At 39.1% G+C, this 18,705-nt stretch overlaps 1 protein-coding gene across 1 annotated transcript in view; it reads left to right on the forward strand.

Annotated features, from left to right (window-relative positions):
• Positions 1-15,657, forward strand: part of SEPTIN7 (septin 7) — a 62,338-nt gene extending 46,681 nt beyond the window's left edge. Inside the window, 6 exon segments of the mRNA XM_080665705.1 lie at positions 91-187; positions 2,185-2,236; positions 3,899-4,024; positions 11,371-11,506; positions 12,402-12,541; positions 13,524-15,657. Coding sequence (XP_080521831.1) covers positions 91-187; positions 2,185-2,236; positions 3,899-4,024; positions 11,371-11,506; positions 12,402-12,541; positions 13,524-13,563 — 591 coding nt within the window. The 3' untranslated portion in view covers positions 13,564-15,657.
• Positions 15,658-18,705: the final 3,048 nt, after the last annotated feature.

Genomic DNA, 18,705 nt, shown 5'->3' on the forward strand with positions numbered 1-18,705 from the left:
TTACCAGTCTGTTCTTGAGTAATACAACTTTTATTCTTGACTTGTGAGGACTACAGAGATGCATTTGAACAAGAATACTTTGTTTTATAGGACCGTTTACCTCTTGCTGTGGTAGGTAGTAATACTATCATTGAAGTTAATGGCAAAAGGGTCAGAGGAAGGCAGTATCCTTGGGGTGTTGCTGAAGGTAAGGTTTTCTTTATTGAATGACTTTCTGTAAGAGCTCAAAAAAGTGATAAAAATTTGTATTTATAGTAAGCAGTATAATATGACCACTGTATTGATATAGTTTAGGTTGTTAGAGGTAGTTGTGAATTGTTTTATTTAGTCTCATTTTCTCAAACATTCCAGTTTCTCAGATCTCGAGTCCTCCTAAGTCAGGCAGGTATCTGTTAAACCCTAACACTGGAATACTCAGAAGTCACTTGTCAGTCAGTACGCCACCCTCCCACCTCTGCCCCATCATTAGGTCTATTCCGTTTTCTTGTTTGAACACATGCGTACAGTGCAGGGTTCTTTACCTGGGATCCAAACTTTGCTCTGAGGAATCTAATACCCTTTCTGAAATTGAAAACAGTTTTGGAGAAAAGGCCTCTCTCACTTTTATCTGAGTCTCAATTGGGTCTGGGATCCTCAAGAATGATTGAGAACAACTTTCATAAGCCCAGTGAAAGCATTCACAGTCTCCTTTCCTCAGGACAGAGCTACCTTTTTAGGCATCTGGTCTTTTGGCGGGGGGATCATTATCAAGAGATCCTCTACTAATTTTGTAAAGAATTTTAAACACCAATAAAATCTTAGCTATAGTATCAAATCTCAGAAGTCCACTGGCAAAAAGATGCGTTTCCCTAAGTTTGTATTATTATTGGTTTAACCCCGTGGTCAGCAAACTGCGGCTCGCAAGCCACATGTGGCTCTTTGGCCCCTTGAGTGTGGCTCTTCCACAAAATACCATGGCCTGGGCGAGTCTATTTTGAAGAAGTGGCATTAGAAGAAGTTTAAGTTTAAAATATTTGGCTCTCAAAAGAAATTTCAATCGTTGTACTGTTGATATTTGGCTCTGTTGACGAATGAGTTTGCCGACCACTGGTTTAACCTAATAGAAAGATTTAAGTCTCCTGTGTTATAGTAACTTGGAACAAAGATAGAGTTGTGATTATTTTATCTACTTGTTACTACTATGAAAAATTCTGTAATTTTTAGGGTATTGTTCCAAGTTACTGTCCTTATCAGTGACTTTCCCCACCAATGAACTGTACTCATTCCCAGCCCCGTTATCCCAGATTACCTTCAGTTGCTGAGCAGAGGCTTTAGAGCTTGTACAACCCTTGAAATCTGTGATGAAGAATTTATGTCTCTAGTTTTAGGGGTTTCTCCCCCCTAAATATGTTCCTGAAAGTTTTAAGGGGGGTTTCTAAAGAGATTCCCCTTTTACTCTCCCACCACTGAACTTTTAAAATGCATTTTACCATGGAGTAAACGTATTCTCTACCAATAAAGGAAAAGATATGATCTCCCTTTTCAACTTCGCAGAAGTTGCTCTGAAGAGCTCCTTTGTTAGATGTGTATATTTGATCACTGAAGATTAAACTACAGTAAAGCAGTATTACACTGTGCTTGCCGGGCATGCCCTTAGGTCAGTGGTCGGCAAACTGCGACTCACAAGCCACATGCGGTTCTTTGGCCCCTTGAGTGTGGCTCTTCCACAAAATACCCAAAATACCACGTGCGGGCGCGCACGCACAGTGCGATTGAAACTTCGTGGCCCATGCGCAGAAGTCGGTTTTCGGCCTGGGTGAGTCTATTTTGAAGAAGTGGTGTTAGAACACTCAAGGGGCCAAAGAGCCGCATGTGGCTCAGGAGCCGCAGTTTGCCAACCACTGCCTTAGGTTAAGTACTGTGTTACCGTGTTAACCCTGAATGATAGCACTTTCACAGGTCCTGCCCAGGCAGTGGGGCCAGGATTTGGTAGCTGGTGCTGAAAGAAAAGCCTTGAGTGCATCTTTCTTGGGACTGTGCCAGTGGTACTGTCACTCAGTGGCACAGAGGAAGACAAATCCTTAGTGAAAAATTTATCTAAGCTATTTTGCACATTTTTTTATTGTTGTTACCTCCACTTTTCTGTGAAATTTTCTTTGAAAAGTCTGCAGTTAATGGAAATAATATAGTCTATTTCTTTTATAGTTGAAAATGGTGAACATTGTGATTTCACAATTCTAAGAAATATGTTGATAAGGTAAGTGTAAGTAATGATGAAAACAACAAGCTTTTTCTTTCCCTAAATAAAGTTAGAGTTGGACAAATTTGTTTTGCCTTCCATAAATGTAGCTAATTTAAATTGGTGTCTCATTCTAGCCCTAAAGTAAATAGTGGTATCTCATTCTATTCCTAAAGTAAGTAGTGCATGGAGACAACTTGGATTATTTCACCAGGATTTTAAAGTCATTAGAAAAATACAAAATAAGCTGTGGCTAGGGATGTATAGAAAAAAAGTCTATCATTGTATTTTCAGTTGAGGTTTTATCACTGAAAGAGGTATGGAAAGTTGAAAGGAAAAACTTTTGCTTTTTTTATTGGGAAAAGTGGAAGGGAAGGCTAGGTTTTGAAGGCATGTTTCTTGTAAAGGGGAGCTTATAGTTGAAGAGGTTATATGGTGTCACCTATAAGATACACTAGTACCAAAAATTGAGTGACAGCCCAGGAGAGACTGTAATGAGTTAGAGTGTCTTGACTCAAAGGCTGAGAAGAGAGCTCCCACAGCAATGGAACTCTTCAGTTTGGAAAATCAGTGCCAAATTAGCATGAGCTATTTATTCTCAACCACTGGCTTTGCTTGGAATAAGCTGCCTGGCTTTACTGAAGTGGAGAGGGATAGGGCTTTAGGTGTAACTGTGGTGGCCAGAGAGAGGATAAAGTCATCAAAGGGCAGAGTATAAAGAGAAAGGAGACATGTGGAACACCCAGGCTTAGAACCAGGAGCAGTAAACTCTCGGAGAACTGCATAGAAATGTCAAATAGTAGGAATTGAATCAGTAATTTAACATCACTTCTCATCACAAAGGGGGGAGTAATCGTAAATGTTTCATGGACATCGGGAAGAATAAAAACGGAGCACACCTTTGTTTGTCTCCCAGAAGGGAGTTTTGGTAAAGTGGTGGAGTGGTGAGGAAGGGAGGATCGAATGATTACAGAGACCTCCACACACACGCATCCAAAAAACTGCATCTGTGGAAGGAAATCACGCAGCAGCTCAGGGTGTCTTCAGCATTTCGCATCATTAAGGAATGATGACATTGTCTGATGTATTTATTGTGCAGTTTATTTTATATGTATTGATTTTACATATTATGGAAATGCTGTGAGCAAACCTTTAGCCAAGATACCACATTCATTGGACAGTTTGAATAAACAAATTTAAATTCCCCACTTTGAATTCATCCTGATACGTGGTCTAAAGTGTACCTGTGAATTTATCACCTTAGTAAAAACTCTTATTAATTATACTGCTAAAATAAGGATTTATTTTAGGTTTTATGAGCGTTCGTAGAAGCTAATCTACATTCCCTTCTCTAGTAAAATACATACAGCAGACCCTTGAATAATGTCATTTTGTTCAGTGTTGTTTTGTTATGATGTTGAGAAGCCATAGGAACTTAACTTTTGTTTATATCTATTAGCCTGGAAAGTCGCAGAACCTGTCAATATGTTAAGGGAGGACTTACTGTAGTATAAAAGTAAATACTCTTATGTGGAAATGTCATCTTTAGTAAGTGCTTTGAGGTGATTATGGCTCTTAAATTCTCATTTGGTACCTAAATTTCCATTGGTGTCAAGTTAGTGCATGTATCTTGCTCTGCTTTTTAATAGAAGCAAACTCTTGATCTGTTATTTATGACAGAACACATATGCAGGACTTGAAAGATGTCACTAATAATGTACACTATGAGAACTACCGGAGCAGAAAATTGGCAGCTGTGACTTATAATGGAGTTGATAATAACAAGAATAAAGGGCAGCTTACTAAGTAAGTATACATCAGAAAAAGTATTATTTACTAGTATATAATTATATTGTTTTATTTTCATCAAGTATCTCCTGGCTACTCAATAGAAAACTGGGATGTTACTTATGCACAACAGCAGAATTTTATGTTAAGCTTTGTTTTGGCAGTTTTATATTTTACTATTTAATTGTGGAAGAAAGTGTTGTTTCCTTGTTTCTTAAGAGAAAGAACCTTGCATTCTCTTGGTCATTTGCCATTTTTATAGTCTGTGTACCACACAGTTAATAGATCCCCAATTAGAAATTAAATAGCTCCTTTAGAAAATGCTTTTTTTTTTTTTAAGGAAAGAGAAAAGTTACTATTAAGATCTCTTAACCCATAATGCTTGTAAGATAAATATCTCATTGTCTCTTTAAGAAGACTTCACATAGAACTTCTACCTTTTTTTTTTTTTTTTAATATATTTTATTGATATTTTACAGAGAGGAAGGGAGAGGGATAGAGAGTTAGAAACATCGATGAGAGAGAAACATCGATCAGCTGCCTCCTGCACACCTCCCACTGGGGATGTGCCCTTGACCGGAATCGAACCCGGGACCTTCCAGTCCGCAGGCCGACACTCTATCCACTGAGCCAAACCGGTTTCGGCAGAACTTCTACCTTTTATTATGTCTTTTTTAAATAAGCCTTTTTGATAGCAGAGTTTTCACTAACGTTGTATAGAAACAAGGGACAGACCAAACAAAAAGAATACTTAGATGACTCTAGTCTTGGTTACCTTCTCTACTTTCTCTGTTCCTGGTGTGTTTTAACACGAGTAAATTGGCTGGGTTTGGATTTCTTGGAGCGGTGTGAGTGACCACCAAGTGTGTAGCTTCACCTCCTCAGGGCAGATCTCAGGCTGCGGTGTTCTGTGATGGGATGGGGAAAGAGGTGTGTGAGGACATGGTGAGTTAGCTGGGGTAGTTCTTGGTAACAAGTCTGTGCCCTTTATTTTTTTTTTTTAAGCTTGTAATTGCTGAAGATCATAAGTATTATAAAGACTATTTTAACTATAGTATGTACATTTGTAGCCAGGTGTTATCTACCATTCAAGGATAATCTGAAGGATCATCTGTACAAATAATGAGAAAGGCAAGTTCTCAAAGTAGCCATTACTGTGTTTTATAGTGGCCAGCATCCCTCATAATGGAACAGAAAATGTTCCTTTTTTCTTCTTTAGTTATGTCTCCACATGGCCTTTACATTCCAGAGAAAGCACACAAAGCAGTTCTCTTTTAAAACCTGTGTTTATTTTCCTCCATATTTTCTTAATGATACTTGGGTCATAGTCCCTAATTTCTTACTTAACTTAGAATTTCTTCTTATGCTATTATCATGCTTCTTTGAGAAACTTTAGTGATCAGTTTCTAGGTTTTCTGGTTTCAAGGATCTTGTGAGTGATTTTTAAAAAGGTAAATTTCTGGTTTCAATCATTTAGCGAGTGATTCTGATTTGTTAGATGGGGGATGGGCCTGAGAGTTTATATTTTTAATAAGTACCTTGAGTGATTCTGATATAGGTGATTAGTAATTCATACTTTGCAAAACATTGACTTCTAGGAAAAATTGATTTGGTTAATATTTTAATAATTTTTAAATATTTAAAATACAACTTTTAAATACTTAAAATATTTGAGGTAAGGTTCAGCACGTAAGGCAAATAAAAGGCAAGACTTTTATTTGTTTTAGCAAAATTTTCTTCAACTTTATCACAAAAAATATAAGTATTGTTAATAAGTATTGTTAGTAAATGTTAATAAAATTCTATCCATTTTATTTTAATATATCCTTTAAAAGGCCACTCAATTATTTTTGTTTCATTGAATTTTTCAATTACAGTTGACATTCAACATTATTTTATATTAGTTTCAGGTGTGTGTACAGCATAATAGTTTTGACAATTATGTAACTTATGAAGTGATCCAATCCTACTAGTAATTCATTTTATTTTATTTTTTAATACATTTTTATTGATTTCAGAGAAGGAGAGAGAGAGAGAGAGAGACATATCAGTGATGAGAGAGAATCATTGATCAGCTGCCTCCTGCATGCCCCACAGTGGGGATCGAGCCCACAACCCGGGCGTGTGCCTGACACGTAATTGAACCGTGACCTCCTGGTTCATAGGTTGACACTCAACCACTGAGCCACGCTTGCTGGACTCCTAATTTCTTTTAAATGCATTTCACTAGCTTAAAGGTTTTATAACTGTTTAAAGAAAAACATTAGTAAATCCACCTATAATTTTACTAGAGGCCCGTTGCATGAAATTCATGCACGGGGTGGGGGCTCCCCTCAGCCCAGCCTGCACCCTCTCCAATCCGGGACTTTTGGGGGATGTCCGACTGCCGGTTTAGGCCCGATCCTAAACCGGCAATCGGACATCCCTCTCACAATCCTGGACCACTGGCTCCTAATTGCTCACCTGCCTGCCTGCCTGCCTGGTCACCCCTAACTGCCGCACCCTGCCAGCCTGATTGCCCCTCACTGCCTCTGTGTGCTGGCCTGATCGCCCCCAACTTCCCCCCTCCATCCCCACTGTCTGGTCACCCCTCACGGCCCCCCCCCCCCCCGCCCCCCGCAAGCCTGGTCACCCTAGGCAGCCTGTTGCTCAGTCGTTAGGTTATCCCTCACTAACCCCCCTGCCGGCCTGGTTGCCCCACGCAGCCTGCTGTTTAGTCGTTTGGTTGTCCCTCACTAACCCCCCCTGCCGGCCTGGTCACCCCACGCAGCCTGCTTGTTCAGTCATTTGGTTGTCTCTCACTAACCCCCCCTGCTGGCCTGGTTGTAGGCAGCCATCTTGTGAGAGCGTGAGGGTTAATTTGCGTATTATCTCTTTATTATATAGGATATGTTAAAGGGAAACGTACCATCTACATATTTTTCATTAAATGTATGCACTTAATGTTTAATTTTCTTCTTTTAAACATTTGTTCATATCCTAGAAATAAGGAATTGTTTGTTTCCATATTTCAAATACAAGGCTTTTAAAGTAGTGCTGGGATATTTTTGCTGTTAGTTGCAGGTAAGGTGTAATTCAGAAAAAAATAGTAAAACTTTACAACAGTGTTGTTAAAATTCTTCTGCATATACAGGATTCCAGTGTGGATTACTTGAGTTAAATTACACCCCAGGTGAAAACATTAAAAGTAGAATTCTATTGGAAATGTATTTCTATCAACTAGAGAATGGCTGACATTTGGATAGATATTGACCTGCTTGTTAAATTAGGTTTTTATTGCTTTATTGAATAACATGCTGAATCTTAAAGAAGTCACTTGGAAGTTTTATCCATTGGCTTGAAAATGTTAGCAGTTTATAAAACATTCAAGTTGACTTAAAAAAAAGTCAATAAGCTAATTTGTTAAAAGTTAGATATTAGGTAGTAAATTAGATTGATTCATCTTATATTTAATTTTGTGAGGCCGTTTTGAATGGGCTGTAAAGTTTATGGATTGAAAATAAAAATATTTGGCTTGTATGTCTGAAATGTGTTTTTCTGTTATGTTAATGGTCCTAGACCAATTATATTTTGGAAAGACTTAAAACAAGATTTAGACATCATGTTGTACACCTTAAACTTACACAGTGTTTTCTTTTTTTTTTTTTAAGATTTTTAATTGATTTTTAGAGAGAGAGGGAAACATGGATGTGAGAGCAAAACATCAATTGGCTGCCTCCTGCTGTGACTCTCTTACTGGACATGTGACAGGATAAGTCATCTGGTGGCTTTTAGGAGTTAGAACCCCTTAAAGAGAACTCTAGAAAAAGCCAAGTTATGTCTTTGGGGATTTAGTGTGAAATTCAAGTTATGTCCTAGCCTTTCTTTTAAAAAACAAATCTTCAAGCCCTTTCATTTCTTTGGTTGAGTTGTTTTAAATTTCTCTGACAAGTTTAAGTTTGTAATTTTTAATGTATCTGAGTGTGAAAAGAGTTTCCATTAAGAAGTAGGCAGGTAATGTAATTTAAGTGTTTTTTCCAGCCATCTAATAAAAAAGGTTTTATTTGAAAAAACAGTTGTGACAAGTAATCCTTTTTCCCATATTTTCTACATAGTAAGCATAATTTTGTATTGCTTCTAAATACCACTTTAGTAAAGATGACCAGAGTAGGATGGCAATTTATTTAAAAATGAAAGAGATTTGAAAGATCATTTTGACGAATGAGAGATGTCAAAAATTCCATTTTTAAATATATGTGACCGTTTTGTTAATACTGGAAGATCAGTTTTTTTGGTCAGGAGTTATATTTTTGCAAGGTCAGAAATTTAAAATATCTCAAATGTGAAATATTATAAATTTCTTTTGAAAGTATGCATATTTAAATAGGTTTAGAAATTTAAGCAGGCTATAAGAAGGTAATTGCACAGCATATTTATATTTATAAGCTGGAATAATAAGTACTAACAGAATTTTGGAAAAGAAATAAAATCACATTAACAAATTTTGCCATAAGCTTTTATTTTAGTGCACATACTTTATTTAACTATAAAATCTATGAATTTGCCTTTAATTGCTGCTTTCTGGTGTGGTTCACTTTACATATGCTAAGTTTCTGTATTTTTTGTTCTTTTAGATATGACACATATGAAGGCATGTAAGTGGCTATTTGTTTTTCGAAAGACGACAGGTCTAGTATGTAGGGATTTTTAATATTTAAATTTTTACTTTAAAAGCAAATTTCAAAACATTATAGCATGTTTCTCTGCTATAAAAGTGTTATATTTTCTCCCAGAGTTAAATAAAAATCTAGATAACAATGTTTACTCATGTAAACTGGTAGTCTTTTCACATGCAAATTATGCTGTGAATTCTTTATATGAATTGCCTTCTTCCTCCTAGGAATAAAATTAAAAGAGCATTTTATAGATAATTATAAGTAGAAATATATATTTAACTTTAAAATCACAATTCTATCTGAATTTTAATTTTTTAAATATATTTACAGTCTTGAATATTTGTTTTCAAATCACAGCAATAGTGTTGAATAATCTAAGTTGCTTAAACATAATATATATTCAGTTATTAAGACTGTCACTTTAAAAATAGTTATTAGATTGTTTCTTTTCTAGTCTGTAAAAGGTTTTAGAAGGTGGAAGAAGTGAGGTTATAGATAATAGACCCTTTTTGAAAATCTGACATCACCTTTAGACCCCCTTACCAGAAAAATACTCCTGTGCGTGCGCACGCACACACACACACATTTGGCATGTAATTTTGTTGTTGTTACTCCTCACCTGAGGATATTTTTCCATTGATTTTTAGAAAGAGTGGAAGAGAGGGGCAGAGATGGAGAGAGTCTAGTGTTCCGAGCTTCTTCTGCAGGCACCCAACTGAGGGGAGGGGGGAAATTAAGCCTACAACCCAGGTATGTGCCCTTGCCTGGAATCGAATCCGAGACCCTTCAGTCCATGGGCCAGTACTCTATCCACTGAGCCAAACTGGCTAAGGCTACCATGTCATTTGGGGGTATTCATTTGCTCTATGCTCAAGAGATCTGATGCCATAAAGATGAGAAATATATTATTAAAAAGGACCTCATCAGCTTTTAATGAAATAATAATGTTTACACTTAAAATTTTATTATTTGTTGACCTCACTTTTTGAATGCAGGATCTTATTCTAAGTTAATGTTTGGCTTAGTTTCATTGCTTAGTTCTTAAACTATACTGCAGATTTGTAAGTTTTCTTTGGGTAAAGAAATCTCCTTTAGTCAAATAACATTTTATTCTAATTTACACTAACGGCAAAAACAGGTCATCTTGATCACGGCAGTATATCACATTTTTGTCCTTCCTGTTTTGCTAAGAAAAAGCAGTCCCCTATATTCTGTCCTGTGCTCTTTTTCTGTATTTTCTATCTAGCTCTCTTGTGCTCCTTGATCGAGAAGAGTGCTCTAAGGGTCAGAAATAGGTAGCTTCCTAAGGAGAGAAGTCAGCATATTCACAGTGTCAGGTCAGGATGACTAACTATCCTTGAAGTTATGGTGATATTGAAGACCTGATTTTCTTTTTCAGCCATGATTTAATTTTTAAATCACTTTCTTGAAATAAAACTCACTGATTTAAAATGTAAAATTCAGTAGTCAAAGCCTGTTTTTGTGGAGGCCAAATCAGCATGTTTTAGCAACAGAGTCAGAGAAGAGCCTGCCTCTTCAGCTGTCCCAGTGTTTTGAATAGTGTTCCGAGCTCCTCAAAGCCACAGAGCTCACTTTTCTCTATTTGCTGGGGCTGTAGTAGGTTACTGAAACTTACTTTTCTCTCCTTGCTGGGGCTGGAGTAGGTTACTGAAACTGGCATTCTCTTGGGTCTATAAACATCCTAGTCTTTAAACTCATTTGTGTTATTTTTTTCAACATGAGAATTTTGGACAAAATTGTGCAGAGATTTGAGCCTGTGGACTTGAATGTCAGTGGAATACTGAACTGTTTGTTTATGCTTGTGTCTATTTTCTGACATATTAAAATAATTATAAAGATAATTATTTGCTTCGGATTCTCTGTGTGTGTGTTATTTGTTTTTATCACTATTGTTATCAATCTTGAAAAATAAATGAAATATTTGGGTTAGGTGGAATAAATTTTCAAGAGCATTGAAGTTACCAAAGTGGACTAAAAATGCTCTGCATGTCTAAATGAAGAGTGTTGTAGTATTGACTGCTGGTCATTTCCAGCATATCATTTCAGTTACCAAAATAAGTTTGAATTATTGTTAATTAACAGTATTAATTGTGATGTCAGTAGTTGTCTTAGAAATTGTAATACTTGGAGATTTGTAGAACTAAGAGTATTCTACATATATTAACTTTATTAACTCAGTTCCTTTTTCATATTAAAATCTTTAAAGAAAGTACAAAATGAAATAATTTTCTTATTTCATGCTAAGTTTCTGTAGTTTTCCATTCTGTGAATATATTTGGAAATGTTTCCTTTCCATTTTCCTTCTACACTTTAATAGGTTATCTTTAGGTTAGATATGCACTAGGTTTAGAGAAACATCCTACTAACAGTTGCCTTTGTTTTTTAGAGCTATTTTCATAATAATAATTTACTAGAGATTTAAGTTTAGATAAGAAATCTTGTGATTGTAAATATAAACATTAAAATTCATAAAGAATTTTTAACACATATATGGAACTTCTGATCTGTGTTCAGTGTTATTTACATGGTATCAGAATAATTGAAAAATCATTTTGAAACTTATTTTCAAGAAACAAAGCAGAGATTTTAGTAATGCCATACAGTATCGCATTTATTTTCATCACTCAGAATTTTGTGTTAACTTTTTATTTCTGGATGTGTAATGATTATTCTTCATGTTCATAACAGGAGCCCTCTGGCACAAATGGAAGAAGAAAGAAGGGAGCATGTAGCTAAGATGAAGAAGATGGAGATGGAGATGGAGCAGGTGTTTGAGATGAAGGTCAAAGAAAAAGTTCAGAAACTGAAGGACTCTGAAGCTGAGGTAATCAACCTAATAGTTCCACTTCTTACCACACAATATTCCTTTTCAGAATAATACTGTTCATAAAGTTCAAAGATAATAGAGCTTTTATAAATATTTTCCCAAATTGAATATAATACTCTAATGTAATAGAGAAATAAAAGCAAGCACTATGTTTCTATAAAATATACTTCATTATGTAAGTGGACATAGTATATTTGGTAGAAAGACATAATAGTCAGAATAGTTATAATGAATTATTAGTTATAATGAGTAAGTTATGAAAAATGAAATTATAAGCCATTCCATATATTTAGAATAAGAAAAATAATTATCAGCATTTTGAGAAATTTAATTTAACTCTTTTGAAGGATGAAACCTTTCTTAGCATTAAAGGGCCTACCTGTAAAGAGATCTGGGCCAAATTTCCCCTAATGCTGTAAGCCATATCTCCCTGCTTTCTTCCCACTTGTGTCAGCTTTCTGAACCTTGAATGAGGAGACAGGTTCAAATCCTGGTTTTCTGCCACTTTCTGGGTAATGACCATGACATGGGACTTCAACTGTAGACTATTTGCTTATCTATACAGTGGGAGGGAGCATTGACGTCTTTCCGGGTGAGCTTCCTACATGTTTGTGAGCAATGAAAAATGAGATAGGATATGTCTGCTGTTAGAAAGGGCTACCCAACCGTAAGCTTGTTGCACTTTTCCCCATTTCTGGAGATTATTCTCTGGGTCCTCTTTTGGGGCGGATCACAAGTCCTATAGGAAGAGGAATCAGTGCTTTCCAGAGGGTGCTCTGAATTTATAGCACAGGAACTCAGTGCTCACACTCTTAACGTTAGGACGGATGAAACGCACTTTTGCGCCTGAGTTCTTAACCAGTCTTACTTGATATGTCGTGCTGTGATTTAGCTCCAACGGCGCCATGAGCAAATGAAAAAGAATTTGGAAGCACAGCACAAAGAATTAGAGGAAAAACGCCGTCAGTTTGAAGATGACAAAGCCAACTGGGAAGCCCAGCAACGTATTTTAGAACAACAGAACTCTTCAAGGTAACTAGTTCCCAGGAAATGTCTGGTGATGCTTTAAAGAATTACTTTCTTATTCAGTAAAAAAATTAGGATAGCATTTTAAAGGACGCCACCCCTTATGCATCCTAAGCACAATTATTTTAATATTTTTATATAGATGAATGTAATCTAACATAATGGCAATTTTTTTCACTACAAACATTTTGGATGATTTAACAATCTCCATAACTAAATTAGTAGGTTCATAACATTCTGCCCAGTTGACACACCATAATCAGTTTCTTACCTTCTCCCTCCAGTTATCGGACTAATGGTTGTGTTCAGTTTTTAGTAAACACAGAAAATACTGCTATAAAGATCTTTCATGTAGTTAGAGGTATGTTTTAATTGTGTTGAATTTTTATTTAGGTAAAATTCTTAAGGTAAAAGTTTGGGTGTCTCAATTCCTACTGCAGTTAACAAGTTTCGCAGTCTTTATTTAAAAACTCAGTAATATTTGTACCTTGGCTTTTTTCCCCCTCTCATTAGTTCCATTTAAAATTGAGTAAGTTGAATTGTTGTAAGGATTCTACAATTTACCCTCACTGCTAAATGTTTTTAAGATTAGACATTTGTTCAATTAACTTTTTCTCCAAGGAGGAGGAAAATATATTTGTGAAAACAGATGCATTTCCGAATACAAATGGCAGTAGAAGAAAAGGATACCCTAGTAGATAGCAGTTGATTTTTTAAAATTTGCACTATTTTATTTGAGAATTGTTCTCATGTATTGAAAATTGGTTTTCGTCATATATTTACTGTATTTTTTGTCAAATACTTGATTGCCTAAGAAAATACTGTTATGGACTAGCATTGTCCTCATTGTTTACTTCAATTTTTCAAATGAAAAAGTAATGTTTGAAAACCCAACACAGTTGTAGTTGGGTTAGTTACTGCTACTGTTTGTTGTTTATAATGTTTATAACATAGTCAGCCATTTTGATTATTTTCTTTAATCATTTAGAACCTTGGAAAAGAACAAGAAGAAAGGGAAGATCTTTTAAACCCTCTATTGACCACCAGTTACGTATTAGTTGCCAATATGCCAGCTTGGACATCAGTGTTTGTTGGATCCGTTTGACCAATTTGCACCAGTTTTATCCTTAATGATGGATTTAACAGCATGACAAAAATTATTATTATTTTTTTGTTCTTGATGGAGATTAAGATGCCTTGAATTGTCTAGGGTATTGTTGTGTACTTAGAAACTAACAGCTCTAAGTACCTTTCCTACATTTTCTTTTTTTTTATTAAACAGATGTCTTCAATTTAATGCAAGAAAACATTTTACTATTGTACAATCATGTTCTGGTGGTTTGACTGTTTACAGGATATTCCAAAATAAAAGGACTCTGAAAGGTTTTCACTGAGGATAAATTGCCATAATATGATGCAAACTATGCTTCTCTATAATAATTATAATACAAAGGTTCCATCCAATGCAGCATATACAATAATGTAATTTAGTCTAACACAGTTGACCCTATTTTTTGACACTTCCATTGTTTAAAAATACACATGGAAAAAAAACCTATATGCTTACAATGCACCTAGAGCTTTTTTATAACAGCCTTTTTTTTTGTTTGTTTGTTTGTTTTGGATTCTTTAAATATATATTATTTTCATTTAGTGCCCTCTTTAGCCAGAGTCTCATTACTGCTTCATTTTTGTAATAACATTTAATTTAGGTATTTTCCATATATTGGCCCTGCTAAAATAGAATATAGCATCTTTCATATGGTAGGAACCAGCAAGGAAACTTTCCTTTAATTCCCTTTTTACATTTTATGGTAAGTAGCAGGGGGAAAATGCATTTATAATCATTTCTAGGCAAAATTGTGGAGCTAACGACCAACCTCTTTCTACCCATGTGCAGCCTCTTTATTTTACTAGAAATGGGAATCATGGCCTCTTGAAAAGAAAAAAACGTCACCATTCTGCATTTAGCTGTATTCATATATTGCATTTCTGTATTTTTTTGTTTGTATTGTAAAAAATTCACATAATAAACAATGTTGTGATGTAATAGAGTGTGGGTCTTAACTGTTCTACAGTTGATGTACTAGACTAGAATACGTTTGGGAAGAAACTTTTCTACTTGAATTTGTCAGCTCCACGATTGCAGCGCGTCTCTTCTCTCGTATGTTTGTTTCACGTGGAATGTGTAGCCTTGTGTTTCTTCCTTTTTATTGAAGTACTGCTGCTCTAGAAACAGGTTCCCGTGGTGACCATTGTGGAATTCTGTACGGTGATAAGGCACTCTGTTCTAGCACTATGAAAACGTTCAGTCTCCATCATGTCATGCCTGAGGCGCTCCTTCAATCTGGTAGAGGAGCCATGCAGCTTTCCTGGCCCTTTGGATTGACTTCAGGCTCTTCATGCATCTGAAGGGCTCTTTTTGCCAGAGGCCTATGGACTCTGAGAACTGCTGCATGGTTGTTGGTGATCCTGCGACGTTCAGGTAAGCATGGGGAAAGGCCAGCAAACAGCAGTGCTAGTCCCCTTGGGCAGAAGCATCATCTAGTTGAAGCAGCTAATGAACCGCTGTCTTGCTCATTATCGGGTTGACCGTGTAAACACAAGTCCCAGTGCAGTTAGGGCAGCGCATGGCGGGGTTTTACTGCCACCCAGTGGGATGAGGTCTGATTGTTTCATTATCAAGTTCACAGGCAGCAGGGGAAGCTGACAGTGAATTAGATGTCTGCCTTATCTACGTGTAGCTCAGTGTGTGATCTTGGGAGCTAGGAGACACAGGCTTCTGCCTTTGGAACCTTCACATTCTGACTTCCCGTACCTTTCATGCCTTTAAAATTCTCCTGGAGAAACTGACGTAAGAATGTGGAGCTCAGGGGCATAGTAGGTGAGAAAGAAGAGGAAAGGGGAAGGTGGCTGGTAAGGCAGCAAGAGCGTAAAGAGTGGAAGAGAGTTTGGCACTCCCTCAAGGCTCAGCAAATTAGCACATTCCACTCTGGAAGCCATTGATGTGGATTTGTAAGTAGTCAATTGTTACATCTCCAAGGATGTCCTGTTTAGACTGCTGTGTGTCCTCCCTACCACTCAGGTAAATTGAAAACCCCTAATAAAAAGCTTGACGATGTAAATAAAAGTCAGTGTATTTCATTCAGGTTGTCTCCCCTGCTCCTTGGGTAATAATAGTAATTGTCCATCTTGAATGCTCACTGTTTGGACAGTAAGCTAGTTTATGTGCATTTTCTTCACTTAATCCTCACTGGAACCAGATGCCAGCGTCTCCTTTCTCAGCGTGGAAGCAGGTTCAGTGACTTCTCCAGGAGACAGGTGGTGACTGGTGGAGCTGCTGTTTGAACCGGACTTGGTGACCCAGGGACCGTGTGCCTCTGTCACATGCTAATGACCACCTGTCATCCAGGTTCCAACCCCAGCTCTGTGGGAACTGGGCCTCTGACTTCCCTTCAGAACATTCATTCCTTCAGCTATAAAACGGCCACATGTCCCTTGCTGTTTGGGGTGCAGATTACTTCTGACTACACGTGCAGAGGTGTCTGGACTTGCATTACCGTGTGTGTGTGTGTGTGTGTGTGTGTGTGTGTGTGTGTGTGTGTGTGTGTGTTTTCCATTGATTTTTTTTTTTTTTAGAGAGCGAGTGGGGAAGAGACAGAGATACATTAATTGGTTACCTTCCACACATGCCCTGTCTGGGGCCCAAGGTCAAATCTGCAGTCCAGGTACATGCCCTTGACCAGGAACAGAACCTGCGACCCTTCTGTGCCTGGGCCGACACTAACACTGAGCAACACCAGCCGGGGCTCGAAACGACCTTTGAATATTGTGTAGGTGGTGAAGGGGGGCCAGCGCAGGTCAGGAGAATTGCTTTCCCAGTTTTAGGGGATGGTTTGTTTTCAGGATGTTTGCATGGTGCTGCGACTTGCTCTGGGTCCCCTGTGTACGCACTGATACTGGTTGGAGTTACTGAGGTGTGTTTCAACAACAGGGCACACCATGGAAATAAGGTAGCTTTGGGGAGAAGCGGGCTTTTTTACAGTGCTAGTAATCCTATATAATAAAAGCCTAATAGGCTGTCTGGTCATCCATTCATCCAACCAATCAAAGCATAATATGCTAATTATATGCTAAGGCCGCTCAACCACTCGCTATGATGTGCACTGACCACCAGGGGGGACAGATGCTCTGACCAGTAGGTTAGCTTGCTGTTGGGGTCTGGCCAATCAGGACTGAGCTAGGCGGGCCAGACATGTCCTGGAACCCTCCCATGGTCCCTCCCTGGCTGGCCAACCTCCCATTCCCTCCCCGGCCCCAATCGTGCACCGGTGGGGTCCCTCGGCCTGGCCTGCGCCCTCTTGCAATCCGGGACCCATCGGGATGTCAGAGAGCTGGTTTTCGGCCCGATCCTATAGGGTAGACCAGGCCAAGGGACCCTACTGGTGCACGAATTCATGCACCAGGCCTCTAGTGGGAGTTATAAAATACGCCATTGTTTGTAATTAATGCTGAGGTGTTTTATACGAGTGCCTGCAATGAAAACATTGCTGCCTTTCAAGCGAATCTGGTTCCCATGATTTGGGGTCAATCCACAGGATGTTCAAAGTGGAGTGTCAGCTGTTTTCAGCAGAGACCGGCCGGCAATTTCCTGCGTTCTTTAGGAGCCTTTCAAAGCTTCACGGGAAGAATGAAGACTATTCTTGGCCTGAGCCTTTGCCCCATGGGGTGCTGGGCCCAGCCAAACCGCCTTGTACTAGCAAAGGAAGGTCAAGTGAAAGGAGACCTTGTTCTGGGCCAGGCTCTCAAAGGGTGGCCTGAACTCCTTGGCCACACACAACCACTATTTGGGATGCAGTTTGTGGACCTGCCGAAATGTGCCCCTGGGGCCTTCGGAAATCCTCCGGGAGGGGCTGACGCCTCTGAGAACAGACATCTGTGAAGATGTGGCGTAAGGTGGGGGCTGACAGAAGTGGGGGGTTGAAGACTGCCCAGAAATGCCTGTTTTTTCTCTCCCAAGGGAGTGAGGGGCTGCTTAGCCTCCTGGCTTCTAAGTGTTGCAAGGAGCAGTTCACCTGGATATTTACCAGGAAACAAACCACAGAATCGTGTGGGCGAAGGGCTGGCTCGCTCAGGGTGGACAACCGAGCTAACCTGGTCCAGTGGGGCCCTCTTTCCCTGCTGTCGTTGAATTTCAGTGGTCTCTTTCATATTTAAATACATGCTCCACTGGCTTACAGGCCCAGGAAAGTTTCCTGTGTCTTGGATAAGCCAGCAATTTAAGCGACTTGGCAAGTGCTGGGTGCCCTGGCTCACTCTGCTGTGAATGGGAGCTCTCCTCCTTACTCTGCATAAATCCATGGATACAGGTTGGGTGGGGGGGGCGGGGGGGGTAGTCGGGGAGCTGTGGATTTTTGTCCTAGGGATAAACCCCATATTATACAAATCTGTGGCTCTGTGGTTTACTTTCAAAACAAAACAGTTGAAATGAACACCTCAGGGACACGGTTCTGTCACTTGGGCACCAAAATAAAATCCTCCGTCAACCTGCACACCTGCTGGTACACTGCTCAGAACTGAGGCTGGCCTTTCCTCAACCACCCACTTCATTTGAGCCTAATCAGACCCCACCCCTCATAGCCAGGCGCTGGGGAATGGGGCGAGGCCGCGGGGCCTGCTCACACTGGGACCTCCCTCAGTGGGACTGCCCAGTTACAGCTCACATCCTGAGGAGACCGGCTTTCTCTCCAGCTTGTACCGGGAGGCCTGGTGGACTCGTCCTGCCAAACGCGAACATTTCCGCAGGATCCAAACTGGCAGGAAGACCTGCTCATCGAGGGAGAGAGCGCTCACTTGAAAGTCTGAGGGAAGGCAACAAACATCAGCAACGGGCTGTGTCCGGGGCTCCCACAGACTATTGTGACGCATTGATGTTTGGAAAGAAGCAGACTGAAGTCACACCAGAGGGTTACAGCACTTTTCTATTCATTAGCCATTGCCGCACGCACCTGGGAATCCCGCAGCCACCTGGGGTTTCAAGGATGAACCGGCCCAGGGTGGTGGCCCTGGGCTGGTGGAGGCGGCTCCCTGCACCCCCTGACAGCTGCCCAGCCCCTTCCCGTTGGGCCTCCCATTTCCTGGGGTCCAGTGGGAACTGGGGTCCTTGGGGA

Source organism: Plecotus auritus (genome assembly GCF_963455305.1).
Source record: "Plecotus auritus genome assembly, chromosome: 4".
In the NCBI taxonomy this organism is placed as follows: domain Eukaryota; kingdom Metazoa; phylum Chordata; class Mammalia; order Chiroptera; family Vespertilionidae; genus Plecotus; species Plecotus auritus.